This window comes from Perna viridis, chromosome 2 (genome assembly GCF_037379345.1).
Source record: "Perna viridis isolate PV_CMFRI_1.1 ecotype Kerala chromosome 2, ASM3737934v1, whole genome shotgun sequence".
NCBI lineage: Eukaryota > Metazoa > Mollusca > Bivalvia > Mytilida > Mytilidae > Perna > Perna viridis.
Window position 1 is genome coordinate 12914459 of NC_142446.1, and position 20090 is coordinate 12934548.

The 20090-nt window shown below is 33.1% G+C and overlaps 1 protein-coding gene across 1 annotated transcript; it reads left to right on the plus strand.

Moving 5' to 3' along the window:
- On the plus strand, nucleotides 1–19505 carry LOC148623687 (ATP-binding cassette sub-family G member 8-like). Its single transcript, XM_088565722.1, has 10 exons — nucleotides 1–277; nucleotides 4531–4766; nucleotides 6360–6492; nucleotides 7043–7166; nucleotides 8997–9142; nucleotides 14268–14490; nucleotides 15791–15990; nucleotides 16271–16347; nucleotides 16741–17008; nucleotides 17875–19505. Exons 1-10 carry the CDS (start codon nucleotides 1–3, stop codon nucleotides 18141–18143), a joined length of 1953 nt encoding a protein of 650 aa, XP_088421848.1. The 3' UTR covers nucleotides 18144–19505.
- Nucleotides 19506–20090: the final 585 nt, after the last annotated feature.

Here is a 20090-nt window from a genome sequence, read left to right on the forward strand (position 1 = left end):
ATGACGTCTTCGGCAAACGACATCACGTCCATGGCGTATAAAAAGGATGCAGAGCAAACGATATACACCATCAACACCAACAAACGTTTACAAATAGATCTTGCAGTGGATAAACTATGCTATACAGTGAACCCAAAGAACTTAAATTTTTTCCAAAAACTTTCAACTTTACAAATGCCTTGGGAAGCCACAGAAAATTCGGGACCTCAAAAAATACTGGACAATGTTACATTTACAGCCAAATCTGGACAACTACTTGCTATCATGGGCAGCTCAGGTATGTAGTATTAGTCATTTCTATCATTATTAGAAAATCATCTTTATCACATGGCCTTTTTTATGTTGGTTTTGAAATCAAGGGGTAAAGGACAACGCAACTGCAAATATAGCCAGGTTGTGAGCTTTATATCTACTCCTATCATTTTTAAGTGTAAGTGTTTGTAAGAATCAGGCAAAATGGAAAAAAAAACAGAAAGATGCATGTCGAAACCCCACTGATCTGACAATATAATTTCACTCAAGGATGCTTTCTCTGTATGAAAAGACCTTAATCTGATCTCTGCATCACTGGCTTTGCTCAGAATTTTTTCAATAGAATGTTAGGAATATGAGGTTTTTGACAAAGTAATCTGCCTTTGAAATGCTCATTTTCAGTGCATTTCAATGAAATCATAACTCAATTTGTGAAAATGATATGGAAAATATTGTGTTTTTCCTTGATTCTGATGGTGCAAATAGTCAAATTATACCATCAAAATGATAGGTATTATCATACCATGTTTCAACCACTGCCTGATTCTTACAGAGACTGACACATAAATAATACAACATCACCAACAATACATCACACACAAAAAATCGTGCAGTAAGCAGTGACTCTAAAAGTCTCAATTCATTTGACGGGGATGACATATTTCATAAGAGTCTGCCACTGACAGACATTGATTTGTAAAGTGATAGTTTTCACAGGTACCATAGGTTTTATTAATGCATATAATATTACTACTGCATGATTGAACTCATAATAGAGGGACGATTTACCGAAGTAAATAGAATCCCATCTTTCCACGTTTACCCCTGAAATATGGTAAATAATTTATTGAATTGGCTATACTATATACGCCCTGACCTGTACGTGCGAATAGCAAATACGTACCGTGATAAATACATCTGTTCACATGTAATAAAAAATAATAAGATTATCTTAAACGACTTAAGAGAGGGTGTATAATATATTTCGATGATAATTTTATATGTGCTATGAAACCAGTCTTAATTGGTCGATGGAAAAGAAAGCGGAAACATTGGACACACCATATAGTGAAAAGTAGCCGTTGCCAGTTCATTGGCTCACATCCGGAGTATGCCATTGATAGACTCCTGAAACCACCAATATAACTGTTCATAGATATGGGGGCACACTACATCCTAACAAATGAAAAAAGAAATCACAAGGTTATTAATAAATAAAGCCATATGTTTCCGACTTGGGACAGGTGCAAAAATGGGGCGGGGTTGAACTAGCATGTAGGTTAATCGGACCCACACCCTATCAAATCAAAAGAGGTCCGAGTCATAATTGAAAGTATGAAAACCCAAACCCATTAACAATAAACGCAGGAATAATTAAGAAATAATTCGTGGAGGGAGTAGATTTGTACTCATTATAACATGGGTACGGCATTTATATTCGATTATTTAACACCAAGCGACATTAATGTTTAGTCAAATGAGAATATAATTATGGATGGTTCCACCACTTTCCCCTTTTTACTCGAAAACCATTAATTTGTTTCGTATTAATTAATCTCGTAAAACTTGAACACGTGTCAATTTCTAGACGTATTCGTTAAACATATGACAAACTATCTAATAAAAAGTACTAGTTGGCAAAAATGATCAACTCCTGATACTCTAAATAACAAATCGTTTGCTCTGGTTTGAATATCCTCTTCACATTTCTGGTCCATGCTCCCAGTTTTTTTAGTGGTGTCCGAGTTGCTCTTTTACTTTTGTTACTTTTTAAATATTATTTTAGTTACTTTATGTTCTTTGTTGTGATTGTCTGTTTTCCACGTCTGGTCTTTGTCCCTGGAGTACATTCTTTCGATTTCCGCTAGAATCTTGATTCCGTTGATTACTATTTTACTTCCGGTGGCATGCAAATTTATCACTAACTACCAGAACATTTTCCATGTCACCCTACTGGTTCATATAAACACGGAAGTCATTAATATTTCAAAATTCTCTAAGGTGGCATTGTAGTTCATACAGAATCAATAAGTTCAATCTAGTTTAACATATTTACGAAATGCAAGTCATTTTAGTAAGTTTTTCAAAGGGACGTAACCCACCAACACCCAACAACCTGGTTGGCGGTCTCATTGGGGAAAGGAAGAACAGTAAACATTTTTTTTGAAACTTAAAATATTCACACCTCGGTGAATAGCTAAATGATTTGAAAATAAGTATTCAAAAGTAACCAAGAACCGCAGCTACAATAAGTCAAACATTTGAATTTGAAGTCTACTGCTGTCCATTGCTCCAATCGGACAGTAAACCGTCTGTCGGGTTGGAAGGTTATTTAAGGTCTATTTAATAATTGCAGCATAAACACACGAAAAAAGAAGAACCATGCTGTGAAGTAATCAAAAGATGTCTCGATCTTTTCTCGCTTTATAATCTTGTTCTGGTTCCTGGACATAATCCGACATTCTGGTTCCAGGACATAATCCGACAATAAGTTTCAATGCAAAAGCTTCAGGAAATTTCTATTACAAATTGTTTAGAAGAAGTTATTAATAGCCCACATATAATTGTATTACTAATGGCCATATCTTAACACTGTATGAATGTGTAAGAAGTTATAAAATCGACATTGACATTCCTAAACAGATTTAAACATATTAACATGTTGCCTAATACTTGTACTGGATTCCCAAACTTCATAACAATCTTTTCAAAGAAAGATATATAGCCGGATCTCCATCTTGCTCCACGAAAGATGTCAGTTTACCTTATAAAGATATTGTCCGCAACTAGAAAACTTAAAACCCCGCTTGTCTTTTCAACACTTTACACTATGTTGCCAACTGATAAATTGAAATATCGTTTTAAAGGACTTACTCGTAAATCTTTTGCTGATTTGGGAAATAATGTTGTTCTAGGTTGCAAATTCACATATCATTTTTCAAAACATCTCAGAAGGGTAAATTGTGCTACCCAGAAAAGCAGGTTTGCAGCATGCTTGATTTCCTCATTGATTATTGATAATATATTTGTCAAATTTCGAGGAGCTATTTTTCAGCAACAGGTGGACACTAATTGTGCTTCGCTTCTAGCTGACTTGTTTTTGTATTCATACGAGACTGAGTTTCTTCAGAATATCGTTAAGAATAAAAATATGAAAGATGCGAAATCCTTTAATTTCACACACAGATATATTAATGATTATTATTCATTAACAACCCTTCTTTTGGTACCAAGTTACCTTCAATATATCCACCAGAGCTTGAGATAAAGGAGACTATAGAACAGCTTGTTCAGCATCTGTTTTGGACTACATCTATGGTAATAGATACGACTTCAATTTAAATTAATAAATTTTCCCTACCTGAGCAGCAATAACCTTCATCTCCTGCATATGGTGTTTATATTTCACAATTGATTCGCGAAGTTAGAACAAATACTAACTGCTCTGATTTTCTTGAACACCATAAATATCTGCGTAACAGACTCCTGGATCAGGGATGAGGGAAGTGCGTCTCAAAAAACTATTACCAAATTCTTTTTCAGAAATAAGTCCTTGGTTGAATAATACTCAGTTTCTTTTAAAACAATGAGCTTAATATAAATCTAGATCAGAATTGATATAGCTGTCGCCAGAGCCTTTAGATTTGTAAAGCCTGATAGCATATGTAGTTTATTACACTACCGCAAAAAAAAATAGTCCCATTGGTATACCCTTCGTTATCAGAATGGTGAATTTAAAAATAAAAAAAACCCAAAATATTCAATATAAATCATTCAGAACAATAACCTTGTGTTTAGATATGTTTGAATAAGATCCCCGTATAGTTTCCTTTTACCCATATTTTGCAATTTGACGATAATATTGAGGCGTAAAAACTCAAACGATCAATACAAGTTGCTTCAGTATATGAGTACTTTGATTGTAAATTATTCTTTGTATTGATATGCCCAATGATTTACCGATTATGACACTATAGCATGCAAATGCTATTTAATCATCATAGGTATATTCAAATGTAAGAGGGAGATTTAACCTAGATTTAGCCCACCATTTCGTTTTGAATACCTGTACAAAGTCAGGACCATTGCGGTACCAGCTACTCCGGTGATGTAAAATCTATTTTGTCAGATTTATTTTGGACTTGACTTGATGGATCGGATTAGTGTTCGGTAATTTTGTTGTTATCCTTATTTGTTGTAAAGGATTTTTTTCATTTGTCTTAATGGCACAGTTGAGGACTTTGATACAAATGAAAACTTGAAAGTTCTTTTCTCCAGGTAGTGGAAAGACCAGCCTACTGGACGTACTGGTTGGTAGATCAGTTGAGGGAGAAGTTCTTGGAGAAATATATCTTAATGGAGTTCCACAGAACAGCGCTATGATTAGATCGTTTTCAGCTTACGTCAAACAAGACGACCGATTACTTCCTCATCTCACAATCAAGGAAACTCTTATGTTTGTTGCTGAACTCAAGCTTCCAACCACTTTCAAGAAAAGGGAACTAGAAGACCGGGTTAGTTAATATTTCAGTAATAAAAACTCTTCAGTTTGACGCTTTTTCCCCTTTATTTTGAGTTACATTGATACTATAAAATAGCAATTAAATTTACATATCGTGTTTCGTAGAGGTATTTTTGACGAGGTAGACGTCGAATATACTTGCAGTTAGCGAAACCAAGTGTTCAATGACGGAATAAGTTTTAATTCAGTTTTGTATCTGTTACATGCAGTTTCATTTCTGAATTTTGAGATAAATCAATAAAGCCTTGTACATTATACTTCCTTCAAACAGACTTACGCTTCATTGATCGATGTTGTGCTGAAAACTCTCTACTGTTTAATGCCACGATCAGTGGAATGTTGCCTCTTATTTTTATGAACTGCATATACTAGAAGTAGATAACATAAAATTCAAATCCCTAGAAAATCGATACTAAATACGATACCGCCTTTTCCATCCTTATGTTCTAAAAATGTTTGCAATGCTAATCCATCTTTATAATCAGCGTAATACGAAAATGATTTCGGCGTATTAATAGAGGAATGATGTACTGTCCGGGTTTCATCTAGATTTTCATAGCATAAGAAGGAATCCATTCTCATTAGTGTCCCCACAAACGAAGTTTAAATAAAACTTTTATATTTGTTCAGTTTGAACCTTTCTTTCTTCAATTTTCTTTCTTTTCATTCATGCACATTGTTTTTGTTTTTTACTTAAGTCTTTTCAATGTAGATTAACTATTAGAACAATGATCCTCCATTACTAATAACTGGTATATTATCATTTTGTAATTTTTTTCGCCTCCACTAAACGTGTGTCTTGTTTTGCTTTTGTTTTTCTAGATTAATTCTTTCTTGAATTATTTTAGCTAGCTTTTACAAAGCAATTACCAGATGATGCAAATATGCTGAAAAAATCATCATCTTTATTGACGCCAATGTACAATATTAAAATCATAATATTTTTGGTTGAGAATGCATATATAATTTATTTCATCCCTCCGGAGTAAAAATGGTGTATAAGCTAGTAAATGTACCACATACTAGCGTACTTCTAATATTTTCATCATTTTTTCTCAAGAATGACTTTGAACAAACATCCTGTTACATTTTAATATAAAAAAACATGGAACCTAACAAGATTTATTCATTTTATATAGATTATATAGAGAAAGTTCACTGTTTCGCAAACTATTAAAAAAAAATTTCTTTAACATTTGTGTAAAGACCACTTATCTGACATTCTTTAATATCTTAAAAAGTTTGAGGTTCACTGAACGTATTTTTTAATTATAATATTAAAACAAAATTCTCATTACATTTCTATAGAACATTTTCCCGCCCACTACCTCTCCCTTACAAGAGGCTTTTGTAATGTTACCAAATATGTTTAATGGCAAAATTCATTTTAAATAATTTTAAGACATTTTGACAATATTAAAAACTATTTACTCATTGAAAATATTTACGTCTGTATGAATTTGCAAGAATGTTCCTTGTAATAAATGTGATCTACCTTAAAAATGTCAATATGCTAATATTTTTCAGTAATTGGTAGTCTATAGTAATGTTACTTTTCAAGCCTGTATTATGAATCTAATTGAAGGTTGATAGTGTAATTGCTGAGCTTGGCTTACGTCATGTGGCTAATTCAAAAGTTGGCGGTGCAGAGTCACGTGGTGTGTCCGGTGGAGAAAGAAGACGAGTCAGTATTGGGATACAGCTTCTCCTTGATCCAAGTGCGTCATTCTATCAAATATGTAAACCGAATCTTTCTTTGTACATTAAAGTTATACATTTATTCACTACTTTCCCCAACCCGACATAACAATATCCAAATAAAAAAGATGAGGGTTGCAGGGTCAGAGGAAATTCGGACTAATTTCCAAAATATTTCTAAACGTATACTATATTTACATAACTACTTAAGTATCACTTGTGAACAGATATATGATCTAAGTGAACTAGTTTTCGTGACCTGCCAACATTGAGTCCAACCTCTGTTCGATTAAGTGTTGTCTTACGCTTGTTTACTATGAAGATGAACATGCTAATCATGAAGTTTTAGAACACGTCTATCTTATCTTTCTTACTAAGCATCATCACATGTTTTTGTGTGCGTACCTCGACTTACTACCTTGTTTGTCTTTAATATTGTTCCGAAAGTCTTTCTCGAAAAAAAAAATGAAATATGCTCTGCATTATTTTTATACATTTCAGATAGAAAATTTACTACACATAAAATATCAATAGACAAAACATGTACAAAGTACGTTTAATGTGTTACAGGCATTATCTTTCTGGATGAACCAACGTCTGGATTGGACGCATTTACTGCTCATCATTTGGTTGAGACATTATCTAAGTTGTCGAGAAACAACCGAACTGTGATTGTGTCTATTCATCAGCCAAGGTAGGACCTATCGCGTTTTCATTTAATGTCTAGGTGCACCTATAGTCCAACAATAAATGACTATCTCTATATGTTGACGACTATGCAGTCGGTTATACATGGGTGTAGCACTTGATCAGAAATTTTCCGGAGTCCCAGCTTTATTTTCTCGAGTCATTTTTGCTATAAACTGCCGTAAAATCTTATCACTTTTAAAATGCTGAAATTTTTTATCGACATCATATTTTGTCCACAAACGGTCGGCATTCCAATGGGAACAAATTGTGCTCCCCTACTTGCTAATCTATTCCTTCACTTTTATGAGGCTGACTCTATAGCTGAGTTGATTCGAAAGATAGAAAGAACATCGTTTAGCTAGATCCTTTAATCTCAGTTTATGTTCTTCGTTGTATTTGTCTGTTTTCAATGTCTGGTCTTTGTTCCTGGATTGCATTCTTTTGATTTCCGCTAGAAGCTTGGTTCCCTTGATTACTCTTTACTTCAATAGCATATACTTAATAGTATTCAATCATCTTTTAGCTCATCTGGCCATAGGCTATTTGAGCTATTGTCATCACTTGGCGTCCGTCGTTGTCGTTAAGCCCCGTGTGGGTCCGGATGTCAAAAGAATAGGCCCGCAGCAGCACTAAGCTTGTGGTAAAAGGTGACTAAATAGTGCTCAGAACCCTGGCCAGGGGCCAGTCCGCTCTGCCCACAGAGCATCTGGGTTGTGTGCCCCAGGTGGTGGAATGGGGTACCCCTGGCATGTTACATGCTGGGGACGTCAGGCCATAATACGGTAACCCTGACCGCAAACCATAGTGGTGCAACGTGTTTGGAAGGATGCAACCTTCCTTGCATGTTAAAGAACACTTCTATGGTATGCTATCGGAGTAGAAACCATTGTGCTCCGCCAAAGCAGGCTAAATTGCTCAACCCTACCCATCTCTCCCTATTCCCAGTGGCAATCAAATTTAAAATTTGTCAACTCCATTATCCTTGTGTCTCATCCCATATTTCTTTTCATTATCATTTCAAGTTCATTTTATCACTCATTTCAAGTTCATCACTTGGATATAGCTAAAATATTGCTGCTCTGGCCTTAAACCCCAACAAACAAACAAAAATGGTCGTCGTTAACAATTTTTCTCCTTCTCTTCTCCTCTGAAACTACTGGACAAATCGGAGCCAAACGTGGTGTGAATGTTCCTCAGGCTATCCTGCATGAAACTTGTGTGGGGATTTTTTATCTGTCGGAAAACATGACGGCCGTGACTAAAAACAAAACATGGGATTTTCGATCCGTCGAGAAAGGGCTGCTGTTACTTTAAATAGAACAAAAGAGTCAGTCAGAGGTTTTTCTCATATATCTTCAAACAGTCAGGTTTAGCCAAAAGTTGAAAATAGCGTTTTATTTAGTTTTCACCCAATATCTGGAAAACTGTGGTAGATTGAAAAAATATTCGTTTTCTGAAATTACCCATATGATAAGGCCTACAAAAGTCTGAAGGGATCAAATTTGTCGGACAACTCCTTTTTAGAGTTATTGTCCTTGAAGGCCAAAAATTATGTTTTTAGGTTTTCAGCCAATATCTTACTACAATAGATATAAAGTAACTTTCAATTGATGTAATGATCCTTATGATAAGTCCTACCAAAGTCTTAATGAGTCAAAATTGTTGGACAAATCCATGTTGGAGTTATTGACCTTGAAAGGCAAAAATTTTACTAGGTGTGCGATTCAGGCTTGTTTTCTAATTCAAAGATTTTAAAATGTTAATAAAGGTGTAACAAGGTGTAAATTTCTTCCAACTGTAGGTATTTTAACAAATTGTGACAATTTTGTTTCAGATCTGATATCTTTGAATTGTTTGACAGAGTTATGATCATGACACAGGGCAAAGTGGTGTATAATGGAGAAGCTGTTAAGATGGTGAATTACTTCACAAATCTTGGATATCCTTGTCCCCAGCTTACCAATCCTGGGGACTTCTACAGTAAGTTTATTTTTGCATGATTTATTGTAATCAAGGTCAAGAACAAATGGACCGGTGTTCAAACATACATAGATAGCTGGTATTGTCCAATTTTATGTTGATTTTTGACCATCTTTATTTAAGTTGGCTATTTCTGATGAGTTTCCACAATTTCCGCATTAATTACTTAATTGACATCATTATACTATGTTAAATTGAATAAATTGTTTTTCATCGGACCGCTTTTTGGACTCGTTTCGGGAAGCAAGGGAGCTGCATTATTGTTGCTAGACTATTACCGAATTAAACTCACTTGCAATGTGACGGGTGCTATTATTGGAGTTTGAGTTTTTACTCTTGCAGATCACCTGACATTAATCTTTTTTTAGAGTTCATATTACTAGTTCTTTATTTTTTTAGTTGCATCTGGCTTTAATTATTGTCAGTTTTTATATGTAATCTATTTTATTCGGTTCGCTGGGTATATAGATCGTCTTTGTTTCCTGTTTTACATCATCCTCCGATAATGCTTATTATGCGTAGATGTTAAAAATTAATAGTAGTATTATTAACTATACTGCTGACACACTCCCCAAAGAAGAAATAATGGAAAACCATACATTAGTTTTGTCCACTTTTCTTCGATGGTTGTAATTTATTGTCCGTGCACTGCATTCCAAAACTCCACAAGAACCCATGCAAACGATGCTGCATGGATGGATCTGCAAAATGTACTACCAAGCCATTTTCGAAACTATTAACTTCCATACTCACAGCTGTCAGAAGGGATGTTCAGTCTTATCACGACATTTGCTATTCCTGTTGCAGTATCAGTTCAATGTGGACCCTAAAAAAATCGAAAGATCTTTTGGAAACCTTCAATTATAATCAGAATGTAACACAAAAAGACTCATGATTTGTCAATCCTTTATACTACTATTTCCCACACTCAGTTGAAATCCAGACTCAAAATCATTATATATCATTGTTAAAAAGACTGTACATCATGATAGAGATTCCTCCTACTTTGTACAAGAACGATTGCAAATCATCTTCCAAATGTATCAAAGAGGATGTTATCAAAATGCTGGGGTTTTTTGTCCAGAATGGTGGACACTTCAACGAACAGTCGACATTCCGATGAAAACAAACTGTGCTCCACTACTCGCTGACCTTCACTCTTATTAGGCTGACTGTATAGCTGCTCTGATCCAAAAAAAGGAACATCGTCAGGCCAGTTTTATTAATCTCAGTTTCCGCTGTATAGATGATGTAGTTTATACTTCGCACCTATCATAAAGAACACGAGATAAAGAACACTACACACACAATGAAGGCAGTCTCATATCTTGACCTACACATAAAGATCGATCGAAAAGGAAAACACGTAACATATACGACAAAGGCGATGACTTCTCATTCCGTATTGTCAACTTTCCTTTGATCGTTTGCTATATCCCTCCAGCACCTGGATATAGAGTTTTCATATCACAAATCATACATTATGCCAGAGCTTTCCGTAAATACGCAGACTTTTTGTACTGTGTTAGCCTCCAACAGAATCTACCGACTGTCTAAATCATAGAAGGTCACCTGGGAGCTTATAACGTATATACAATGCAATGTAATAATGAATATAGTGTTATCCTAGATGTCCTAGATCAACCTTAATGATCTTGTTATTTAGATATTGAGCATGGCCCTAGTTTAATACTATTAAATATGAGGTTATTATATTTTCTGCTTTCAAGAAAGTTTTGTACTTTGGTGTAATTTAGAGTGTACTTTAATACATAAATAACTTTGAAATCAAGATAATTATTATCATTGTTTACTGTCTGTCCCGAGCAGTTAGTCATAGATTTTGACACGTTTTAAACCGTGATAAGATATATAGTGCATTTAAAATGTAAAATAAAGTTTAGCATAAAATGTTAAGAAGTAAAAAATGTTAAAAGTAAGTTAAGATCATTAAAAACAGACATTTGCTTAAAAGTGTCCTTTTTGAAGTGCCAGTGTCCCATTAGACAGCATACGTTCTTTGCTTAATGATTCGGTAAAAACATTGAAGGTTAGGAGAGAGCTACAACCATGAAAGAATTTCAATCATTTTTATAATGAAAATAAAAATTTAAAAGGGTTAACATACTTTGGGTATTGCACTCCGATGATAGCCGGTTTATTAAATGAACACGCGATTCCAATGCGACTAGCAGATTCACTTGATGATTAGACTAGATTATGTAATTGAAAAGGACGATATACATGCACAACACGTTTCAGGATGGGGGTTAAAAAGGAGGTCATTGTATATATGAATTATTGTTCTGAAAGCATTATTTGAATGAATTGCAAGTATATATAGTCGCATTTTTCTCGGAGATTACAGAACGGATCAGTTTTTCTTTTCTCTTGCACATATGATTTAACAATATATGGTGTTTTGAAAACCACAAAAAAATATTTATACTATCAGAAAATTGTAGAAATTTCATATTTCTTTAAGCATAGACTTATGTACAGTATTCTAAGTTTGCTAAAATATGTAAAAATATAGTTGTCCGTTTATTCTATATAATTACGAAATTTGCCCAATAAAAAGGAAATGTCTCGTTGCAGTATGAACAAATACAAACAATGATACGAAAAACAAACGTAACAGTCGTTAATCTGACATCGAATGTTAAAGTTATTTTTCCCAGTGACTTTAGCATCATGTTATAATGACATATGTATATACTCAGTATGGTTTAAACCCTTATAAAGATTCTCATAATTTGTTTTCTGTACGATATTTATGAGAAAACAAAAATAATGTGTTGTTTGGACAAAACCCACTGATAAATAGCTCATTCATACCATACAAACATTGAATGGAAAACATGTTTAGGCAACTAATTGATTCTAACTTGCTTTGTGGATAATCTGAATTAACAAATACTTTTGATCATTAACTGCAAGCACTTTTTTAATCCATTAAGAATACATTTTAATATGCAGAATATACTTCTTACAATAATTATTATCATTTAACTTAAATGACAATAATTATTGTAAGAAGAAAATTCTTCATATTTATATTGTCGTAAACGTTCCTGTGGTAACCTTTCTGTTCATGTATCACTGCTTTCATCAAAGATATAACAACAGTTTTATCCACCAATAATTGATAATTTTACAATGATCTAATATCCATTAACAAGTTAAACTTATTAATTATTACTGGAGTGTTTTACGACCTTAATCGTCCGATCGATCTATATTGGTCGTATTATTGCTACAAGAAGAAGTACAGCAATATTAACGATACGTATTAGGAGAAATCCTTGAGAAAGGCAACAACGGGTTCATCAAATGGAAATGTGAGAAATTAAACATAGAAAAAACTAACATTCTCAAACTTAAAAAATTCTGTAATATGATAAAATACAACTCTTACAATAAAAATAAAGTCACTTCTTGTTTTTGTTTTTATGTTTGTTTGCTTTTTTCTTTTACATTTTTACTCCCTTATTCTTAGAAGCCAAACCTTTGTAATTTAGTTGAATGTCTGTTTTGAAATTATGAAATTGCATAATACCATATGAGATGATATATTACACTTCTGGAAACGCCTTGTTTCGGGGGAAATATTCTTCCGTAGATTTTTAACAAATGTATTGTTACCAATCAAATTTAAAATAAATTCTCCATCTAAAAATAACTGGCTGTTTTAATTTTCATAGATTCTGTGGATAAATGTAAAATGCAGGACAGAAAGGCTTTGATTTGTGATAACATGTTAGATTTAAATGATTAATCGACATTAATCTTCTTTTAGTTATCAACCAGTCCGAAGAAAACTATATCTGACATTTTGTAAATAAAGAAATAAACTTATAATTTTCTTATAATAACTAGTGTCCGGCTTCCCAGCAGACATATATTATTGAACAGAAAATTACTTGCAAATGTGATATGCCTTTCGAAAAAAGTAGATTCATCTAAAAAATTGTTATTTTTTTTTCACATTCATGAAACCAAAGAGTATTCAAGGGAACCAAGGTTATAGCGGTAATCAACAGAATGTAATCCAGGGACAAAGACCAGACATGGAAAACAAACATACACAACAAAGAACATAAAGTAACTAAAATCATACATACAAAGTAACAAAAGCAAATAAGCAACTCGGACTCCACTAAAAACTGGGAGCATGGACCAGGTGTACCGGTAGGGTAATCGTCCTCTGCTTTTCTAGAAACACCCGCCGAGTTGCTCATAAAAAGTCAAGTCCGGGGTAGACGAAAGAGGAAAGGAAAGCTATGACACGTTGAACAAATCAGTTTTAATGGCGCAGATGGATGCACAGTAACGATCCACGAGTTCATGATGACGACCATAAAAAAACTTTTGTAGTGATGACTTCAATCTTGTAGCAACATAACCATGTTCCAGAAGCCTATTTGTTAGAATTCTAGCACGATACAAAAAGTCTGTGTAGGCAAGCTCTGGCATAACGTATTAGTTGTGATATGAATCTGTATCAAATTCCCAAAATTAGGATTGTTTAAAGATAATACGTCATCTATATAGTGAAACTGATATTCTTTCTTTCGGATCAGATCAGCTAAAAGTCAGCCTCATAAGAGTGAAGGAATAGGTCTGCAAGTATAGCAGCACAATTTGTTCCAATTGGAATGCCGACCGTTTGTTGAAAAACGCGTCCACCACACTGGACAAATGTGTTGTCGATTAGGAATTCCAGCAGTTCGTAGACATCTTCTGTATATTTGGAAGATAATTTGGAATTACTTCTTACAAAGTATGAGGAATCACTACCAAGAACTATATATTTGTATCTTGGTGTACCATCTTTTTTTGGAAAAACAACGTTGTATAATGAGGAGATCTATATTTAACTCCTGGATGAGATGTAGTTTTCAAAAGATTTTTCTTTACCAAAATCAAACATGGATGTTAGAATCATGCCATCGTAAGATATTTTCTGCAAAGGTTTGTGGTGTTATTATTATATGACGACTGATGTATTATTGTAAATATTTACTAATCAGGAAGAACCTTAATGGTGACACTGAAATACCACCAATAAAGTAAGTACGGGAATCTGATATTATACAGATACAATATGAAGGTACTATTTCAGTTGACTTAGCTACAGTGGATACTTCTTCAGAAGAAAGTGAACGGACTAGCAGACAAACAATGCAGAAACTATTAGATGGATACAGACAACGGACACCTGTTGTATCAGAACAGGATATTTCATTAGAAAAAGAAGAGCAAGTTCCTATGATGGACATGTTAAATATGATCAACAAGTTTAGTAAAACTCCGGGATATTTCAGACAGTTCTCAGTCCTCTTCAGGTAAAACATACATGTAAAGGCTTTTTACTACTGATCATTTATGACTTTTTTTATTGATTCAGTCTTAATAAAAAAGAAGGTTACTTTTATCATATATTAAGCAGTCTATATTCACATTCATACCTGAATGTTCTCCTTAAGTTAAGATCTAAGACGCACACATATTCACATAAAACTGTCAATAATATTATTTTAATGAGTAATGGACGTTCAGTACAGCTATCTACATTACATACAATTCAATTTATTTCTTCTCACCCAAAATGTATGAAAATGTGGTCTTGGGGATATATTATGTGATTTGAGATTTTTTTCCAAAACGTAAACAGGCAAGACAAATGAATACAAATTCCACGGCAAATAAATATTAACTTCCCCTTGACAATGTGTTGTGTTCCTCCCAATTTTGATGAATAAAAATATAGAATAAACAAGTACTTTGATTTTTTAATGTATTTATGGGTCTACGGTATGCAGTTCTTGCACAAAAACTCGTTATGCTTCCCGAGGATATTTACCAACCCGAATTATATCTTTTTAAATTATATATATATATATAATTTGCAATATCAAAAATTTTAATATACTAAAAAATAAAGTCGGAAGGACCTCTGGCAATATAATAATTAACAAGTATATTGGAATGAAATATCTATTTCCTTTCCTTGACAGTGAATATTAGTGGAGTCCGAATTGCTCATTTGCTTTGGTTACTTTATATGTATGAATTTAGTTACTTTATGTTATTTGTTGTGTATGTCTGTTTTCCATGTCTGGTCTTTGTCCCTGGATTACATTCTTTTGATTACCGCTATAACCTTGGTTCCCTTGATTACTCTTTAATATAAAAAAAACGAAAATAAATGTGCATTCATGAAAAATCACATTTTCACACATTTATTTAGAAAAAAAAAGTTTGTAAAGAATAAAACTATTTCAGAACGATTCAGTTTTATGTGTATTTAGCCTTCAGAAGAGCCTTAAAGGAAATCTGTCGGACAGTAATCAAATTCATAATGTTGAGGACTAGCAAAAAATGTAAATAATGTACTTCGAGATTTGATTTTTCCCGTTGTATGAATGACACTCGACTAACTTGTTATCCTTTTTTTAAGTCCAAATCAGTGGTTTTTTTTTTATTAAAAAGGGCATAGATTATGATGCCAGTTCGGATGTCTTAAGGACTCATTTTGTCCATAAGAAATAATCTTATAAAAATTTCTATAATGCATTAAGCACACCCATTGGTTTCACAAACAATAAAGCTTTGAAATGTATCATTGCTTATTCTTCTCTTTAGACGGTGTACCCGGAATATCCTTGAGGACTACATGAACCTTTCAGCTCAGTTTATTCAAGCGTTTGCTATGTCGTTTGTTGTCGGCTTAGTGTACTACAAATTAGCCATTGACCAGAGTAATATTAGAGATTGGTTTGGTTTAATGTATATACTAGCTGCTCTATACCCATACATGGTTATATTGGATGTCATAGCGCAGTGTGAGTATTTGCAATTTAAAATCAGTGTTCAATTGTTAGCACAGCAGATGTGTGATCAATTTGAGCTATTTTAGTCTCTTTTACATAGATTTTCTTTTTTAAAAATAAACATTTAAAGTCAGCTAGATTGTATATCTATATGAACAGGAGGTTCCACGGAGACTGCGAATTAATTTCCTTGGTAATTTTGTTTGCTTTTTGGCTTTTGTGTATATGGTTTTGTTGTTTGTTTGTTTTGTATATTTGTTTAAATAAAATTGACATTTATTTATTTTGATAGACCACAGCGAACGAAATTTCCTCTATTGTGAACTGGAAGACCATCTGTATGCTGTTGAACCCTACTATTTTGCCAAGGTATCTTTATAAACATATATGCAAATCATATATAAGCAAGCCAGTATTTACATATATGAATTATATGGTTAGCGTATGTCTTTCAATATGTATATTATCAATGATTATCACATAGTACCTATTATGATTATGATATGAATAGAGCAAAATATGATTATTATATATGGCACTTTTGGCTTTGTATCGTGGTGTATTAACGACCAAAAAACCGCGAAGTTATCATACATTGAATAATATTTCAACCCATTTTTATTTATGGTACCTGATATTTGGAATCGTCATAACCACAAAATCAATGAAAAAAACTTAACAAAAACTCTATTGTTTTAGCAGTAGAGTAAATGAATCTTTTCGATTACAACACACTTTCAGTCAATGTAATGTCTTTTTCAGATTTGTAGTGAACTGCCATTACATACATTTTACGTAGTTGTTTACGTCATACCTGCGTATTTTTTGGCTGGACTGACAGTCGACGTCATCGTATTTTTCCAGGTGTTTGGACTTTTGTACTTGATGATTTACTGTAGCCGTTCCCTTGCCATGATGTCATCTGCTATTTTGCCAAATTTTCAACTATCGTGTTTTTTTGCACAGACCTTTTTTTCAATGTTCATAATGTCAGCAGGGTTCTTTATAAATCTGGATAATATATTTTCAGGTAACTATCACACGAGAAATAAGTAAATCTATTATGACTTCTGCATAGTTTGAATAATTACTGTTTCCTCAACAATTTAAGGGTCTGTCTTTCCGTATGTCTGTTTATCAGTGGTTTCCATGATAACTTGAGAATTTTTTTTCTTCAAATTTTAAACAATTTATTAGTTCTATAACGTACAGTTCAGTGCCGCTTTCGTTCAACTTTTCACAGTTTTTCCGACGCAGTCGGTATAGTTTCGCTTTTTTACCCTTTCACCTTAAGGACGCTCTTCTATGGAAACGCAAATCACCTGATCGTAATTCTGTTTTTCGATTGGCCAAATACTGATAACTTAGTGGCGTCCGAAAAAACTGTATCGAAAATTGAAATTGCATGTCATGTGTTATTTTCTGGAATGAAATGTTGAAACTTGTTAGTAAAAAGAACAAAATTTAACTTTTTAAAGATAATACTTGTTTTAATTTAGTACAGGAAGTAATCATAATCCTTAATATCACTTTGAATTCATGTTTATGTGTTAACCTCCATATGTATTTTCCTGTATTGAAATTAATTGTCTTTTTAAAAACTACATTTTGACTTACTAATTATACAAACAAATTTCTATAGACAAATAAAAAAGGTAATGTCTCGAAGAAACTTAAATACATGTACCATGTTTACAATAAAGTAATACTTACTAAAAAGACCTTAAGCATTTGCAGCATAGGTCACTTTACTTCTTTCCACACTTTTTATGATGTGCATAGCTTATTACATAGTTAGAATTACCCTAAGGCGTGGTGGATATTGTGCTTCATTAATATGTTCAAGCACTAAGCTTCAAAAATGGCTAAAACATGTTCATTCATTTTTTTTTTCAGGTTTACAATGGGTTTCTTCAGTGTCATATTTAAAATGGGGCTTTCAAGGATTAGTTTTAGCTGAGATTCCAAAGCTGACATTCGAATGTTCTTCCATTAACAGTACATTACCATGTATAGGAAATGGTACACAAGCCATACAGTTATATGCCATGGACAACGGCTCAGTCTTGGATTCTTCGTTGGCCATATTAGCCTCTATTTTTGCATATCTCTTTTTATATTTTATTTGCTTAAAATTTATTCCTCAAAAGCCTCACCAAATGTAATATTTTGTACTGTTAAACAACGACTAAAGCCCTATTACATATCAATGTCCTTTTTAAACTTAATTTCATTTTTTAAAAAAACATTTGTTGTAATTACTTTGAATTCCTATATTTAATTCATTATTCGTTTTTGAAATATACTCTCTTCATGTGTAGAAGGTTATTTGGCATCTTGTATTTGTAGTTTCGTTTGATTGAAAGAAAATGCGACATTTTCTCCAGGATTCTGATTACACGTAGGATCCAATTTCAAAAGCCATTGAAATGCCACCAACTTCAAATCAAATCTATAAAAATAACATTGAAGGAAAGTACGAAAGGAGGTATTAAAGATATTACCGAATGATTGTTTTAAAATTGATTTGAAATTGTTTTTGATACTTTAAAATGCCTTCATACTTAGATGTCAAAACCTATGTTTGGCTGTTTTTATAGGATGTAAAACTAAAACCCAAAGTCTGAATCTTCTCGTTTTTTTTTTTTTTTTAATTTGTTAAATTTTACGGGTCATTCTTGGTTTCAGTATCCGTGTTGTTTTCTTATTCTAAAATTTTGTTTATTTTTTTAGTTTCCAAACAGATGGGAAAACTTCGGTTCGTTGCTAATACTCTAAGTACTTTAATTAAAACATCAGTTCGGGTTAGTTTAAGTCATTTTGTGGATGGTGAGGGTAATTATTTTAGAAGTTGTGAAAGTGGTTTTGGTAATATTGTCATGTCTTTCCACTGGGCTTTTCAAATATTTTAGTCAATGTTTTTCCTTTAACTGTGTGCCAAATTTGTTCATTTGTTTAGAAAAGACTTTTCTAACTTAGTGATGAACTATATTGCTATGCAGTTAGAGGATTGAATTCCTCTTGAACTTTTGTGAAAATAATATTTTCCAGTGATTTAACATGTCTTATTCAAAATTCAGAGAGAGGAAGAGAGAGGGAGAGAGCGATGATTGTGATTCTGGTCCTTTGAAACTAGACTTGGTTTGAAATCTAATGTCACTACAGACTTTTTTTTTATGTCTATGACGTTTCTCAACGAAACCGATGATGTAAAGACGTATCATGCACGATAGTTTACCGCTGTTGTGGCGAAGTAAGATGAAAACCTAGGTCAGACTACGGTTTTGATAAACATTTTTATTCACTTCATCAGTTTCTAACTCAAATGTTCAATGAAAAAAATGATATTGAATATTTTATAGTTTTATTTATCATCAGCGCCATTTTAAAAGTACAATAAAGCTTTACGGAGATAAGCTCCTTTTTTCACTTTTAAGTTTGTTGTTATTTTGAATACCATTGTTGTGAATGTATTGTTATGAAATGTTGTTGACTACTTTTTTGACAATAAACAGTTAGTTGTTGGTGTTCATCGTTTCATTTTGCTGGGAATGTGTACATCACGTCAGTAAATTCAATAACGTGTCATTACGTAAAAGGACAAAAGAGATCGTTACAATTTTCTCGTATAGAATTATTTTCCCCGCAAACAAAGTTTGGTGTATTTAGGAATCGTCCCATCTGCTCGCTAGTGCGTCTGCCCACATTTCTTGTAAGGACAACTCCTCCTAAGGGACTTATTATTTTTTTACCTGGGAGAGGGGCTGGTCAAAATGTAGGGGGATCTCATTTTTTTCTGCTTACTGAAAATGGGGTTCAATTTTTTTTAAAGTTGAAAGTGGAGGGATCTTTTTATTACATACAGAAATTCCTAGTCAATATTTTCAAGGGGTTCAGCTTTTTTTCAGGGGTAGAAATTATAAGAGTCACATGTACATAATGACATTTTATCAACTCAAAACCATATTTAATGCATGATTAGATATTGTATGTACAGTTTTGAAACGCTATATACGCCATTGTACACTATTAATATGGATATGTCACTGATAAGATCAATAAAGTGATCACACATCATAATATCCACCTGGACTCTTACGCTTCGCAGTAAG